We start from the raw sequence: 3621 nt of genomic DNA, 5'->3' as shown, positions 1-3621 counted from the left end.
CGCACACATGTAATCGCAATATCAAAAAGCAATCAAGATGAGTTAGGAGACAGACATGAAGACTGCACTTTGTTGTGTTTTAGGGAGAGAATCGACTCAGTTATAATGTCATTGCTTTCATAATTTATAGCAGCTTTGCTAGACTTCCTGAAACTAATACAGAATAAATACTTCATTCTTGGAATTAAAAACTTTATTGATCTTTTCAAACATTCACTTTGATCACACATCAATTCACTAAAACCTGAAAGATTCTGGTTCAATCTTTCCATGTACATAATATTCACTTCATCCACACAATCAATCTGTTAAACAGTACGTCAGCACTGTGGAGGAAAGCAAATCCTCACCATATTGATTATAATAATAATGATTACATAGTTCACTTTTCTACAAAGAGCAGGGAACAAAATACAATTATTAACAACTACTCAGCTATAATAAAGCAAAAAGTTCTACGTTGCATTTCACACAAATTAAAACCAGGATATATCAACGGACATTTAAATATAGTATCATATAGCCTACGATAAAGTTATTGATTTTTAGTGGGGCTGCAGTCTGTTGCTTTATTTAAAATTATTTCCAACCCTTTCTCGAACCTTAACTGAACAAGCTTTTAAATCTTTATTATTTTGGCTACTGTAAGACAGGCTATAAACATGATATGTGCCATTCACTCTTGGTTGTACAACAAACTCAATTAAACAATGTGGCGGTTTAATGTTTCCTTGTTATCGGCAAGTGGTTCGGTTTGGCCATGGTTAGGCGTAGCGGGGCGTGGCGGAGAGCTACACTCTGCTGACTGAATGCACTTTTCTAGTTTATTTTAGTTTACAATTGAATTGAATGATAAGACATTTATGTTTAACATTTATTTTTGACATTCTGATTTGTAAAGAACTTGTGGAATCAATCAAAGACCGGTAAATGGTAATCAAATGGAATCGTGAGGCCAGTGAAGATGCACAGCCCGTTAGCATGAGCAGTGATAGCCACCATGACTGAACAGACAGAGAGAAGAGACACTCAAACTGCAGCAACATCAAATCTAAGCCCCGCCCACACTGTTTGATTGACAGGTGATCTCCTGTAAGAGCAGTGCAGGAACACCACACATTGCTGCTTTAATAACTCTGTCTAGTTCAGATTACACAACTCAGCAGTGTCTCCAACTTTAAAATTAAGCCAAAGTCCAGCATAGAGAGGCTGAGTAAATGTGGTCTGGACTCTGTGGAGGAGAGTCATGGTTTCAGAGACGTTGTAGAAGGACAGAATACCTGCTCTGTCATCCAGGTACACTCCTACTCTGGAGGGCCGAGGGACTGAGATGGGAGTTCTGATACTCTTATGTCTGAACTGATAACTACTGCTGTAATACTCTAATGACCAAGACTTGTCATTGTATCCAAATCTACTTTCACTCCCTGTTCTGCTAATATTCTTATAAGCAACAGCTATTGCAACTCCACTGCACTCCATCTCCCAGTAACAACGTCCAGTCAGACCCTCTCTACTCAGGACCTGAAGCCAGATAGTGAATCTGTCTGGGTGACTAGAATATAACTGTGCTGCACTCATGCATGTTGCTTTTCTGTTCCCCTCAGATAATAACAGCTGTGTGTGTGCTGTGTTTGGATCCAGTGTGATCTGACGTGAATATTGTAAGAAGTCAGCTCTGGTCTTGGGCTCTGGTGGTGGCAGTAAAACATCCACTTGAGTCACTGTCAGTGAGATATTAGGCTGTTCCTCTGTCAGAATGTCCTGTAGTTTATCTCTGACCTCTGACACAGCTGCAGTCACATCCTCAAAGTAACACAGAGGACGGGTATCGATCCTGGGTGAGTCTGTAGATTGACTGAGACGTGACAGCGAGGGGTAAGTGTGTAGGAAGTGGATGTGATCCTCTGTGTGTGAGAGCTGCTCCAGCTCAGCGTCTCTCCTCCTCAGCTCAGAGATCTCCTGTTTCAGCTTCACCTGGAGTTCTTCGGCCCGACTTGCTTCCTCTTTCTGCTGGGATCTGATCTGCTGCTTCACCTCAGAGCTTCTCTTCTCAATGAGACGGACCAGCTCAGTCAAGATCTTCTCACTGTCCATCACTGCTTTATCAGCAGAGAGATTCATAGCCTTAACCTCCTGTTGAAGCACCTTCACGTCTTTCTCTCTGTCCTGGAGTCTCTTCTGGATTTTTTGCCGATTCACCCCGAGCTCTTTCTGCCTCTTGGTCCTTTCTGCTGCAGCTGAGACTGTGTCGTGTCCCTTATGTTCATCCACGGAGCAGAGATAACAGATACACTGCTGATCAGTATGGCAGAACATCTTCATCACCTCGTCGTGACGAGAGCAGATGTTCTCCTGAAGCTTCACGTTGGCTTCCACCAGCCTGTGTTTCTTAAAGGTAGAGGATTCATAGTGAGGCTGGATGTGCTGCTCACAGTAAGAGGCCAGACACACCAGACAGGACTTGACGGCTTTCAGCTTTCTCCCAGTGCAGACATCACAGGCCACATCTCCTGGTCCAGCATAGCAGCGATCAGGAGGTGCAGCTTGGAATCCTGTCTTCCTCAGGTCCTCCACCAACTCTGCCAACATGGTGTTCTTCACCAGGACAGGCCTCGGTGTGAAGGTCTGTCTGCACTGGGGGCAGCTGTGGATTTTCTTCTGATCCTCTTCGTCCCAGAAGCTTTTAATACAGCTCATACAGTAGCTGTGCCCACAGGGAACAGCCACCGGATCCTTCAGTAGATCCAGACAGATCGAACAGCAGAGCTTTTCCCCGAACATCTCAATTCCTTGCTGCGCCATTTCACTTCTCAGTAAGTGTGTCAGATAGTTTCACTGTCCCTCAACTGAAGAAGGGTGGAGGGGTGCAGGTTATCAGGCTTTGCTTCATTCCAGGAAGAGGAGTGCTTTTAAAGGAACAGTGTGTGTTTTAGCCCTTGTTTATAACATGAAGTGAAGATTATGACAAAGAGATAAAGAATAGTTGAACTATGGATCAATATCTCTCTCCTCTTATTCCCCCTAATTTTAAAATAAAGTTCCAAAACCTACCAAAAGTAAGTGGCTGGTAGAACATTTAACAGTAAAACTATTCTCTCTCTCTCTCTCTTTTTTTTATTTTCATTTCAATGGCTTTCTTGGCATGAAAGTTGAAGGAACAATTTTGCCAAAGCAAAGTATAAAGTCCAAGGGTCCTTTATCTGTGTGTGTGTGTGTGTGTGTGTGTGTGTGTGTGTGTGTGTGTGTGTGTGTGTGTGTGTGTGTGTGTGTGTGTGTGTGTGTGTGTGCATGCGTGCCTGCGTGTGTGTCTCTGTCTCTCTCTCTTCAGTGGCGTTTCAGCATTTACTGTAGTAACGTGGTTCTTTATGACATGACTTTATGACAGTTGAGGACATCAAGTTTATGTCCTCAACAGTTGCAGGCAAAAGCACTTGTACAGTATACATGTAAAATATGATTGTGAATCCTAATGGGGCTGCTAACTGTCTCATATCTGCTGTTTCTTTCCTTCTCTGATGCTGCACACACACACCAGACCAGCTGGATCAAACGCACCCCAATGAAAACGTTTCACACTGATGGGAGCAAACATGGAAAGCGTTCTGCACCGTAGCAAGC

General features: G+C 43.3%; 1 protein-coding gene across 1 annotated transcript; it reads right to left on the bottom strand.

The window, feature by feature from the left end:
• Window positions 1-1140: 1140 nt before the first annotated feature.
• On the bottom strand, window positions 1141-2805 carry LOC310795235 (tripartite motif-containing protein 16-like; the record flags this gene model as incomplete). Its single annotated transcript, XM_083657299.1, has 1 exon — window positions 1141-2805. The coding sequence occupies one exon, from the start codon at window positions 2803-2805 to the stop codon at window positions 1141-1143; it is 1665 nt and encodes a 554-aa protein (XP_083513425.1).
• Window positions 2806-3621: the final 816 nt, after the last annotated feature.

The sequence above is a fragment of the Poromitra crassiceps genome (genome assembly GCF_964638095.1).
Source record: "Poromitra crassiceps genome assembly, chromosome: 21".
Classification (NCBI taxonomy): domain Eukaryota; kingdom Metazoa; phylum Chordata; class Actinopteri; order Beryciformes; family Melamphaidae; genus Poromitra; species Poromitra crassiceps.
The sequence above is the reverse complement of the archived record's forward strand: the minus strand, read 5'-3'. Positions and strand labels throughout refer to the sequence as shown.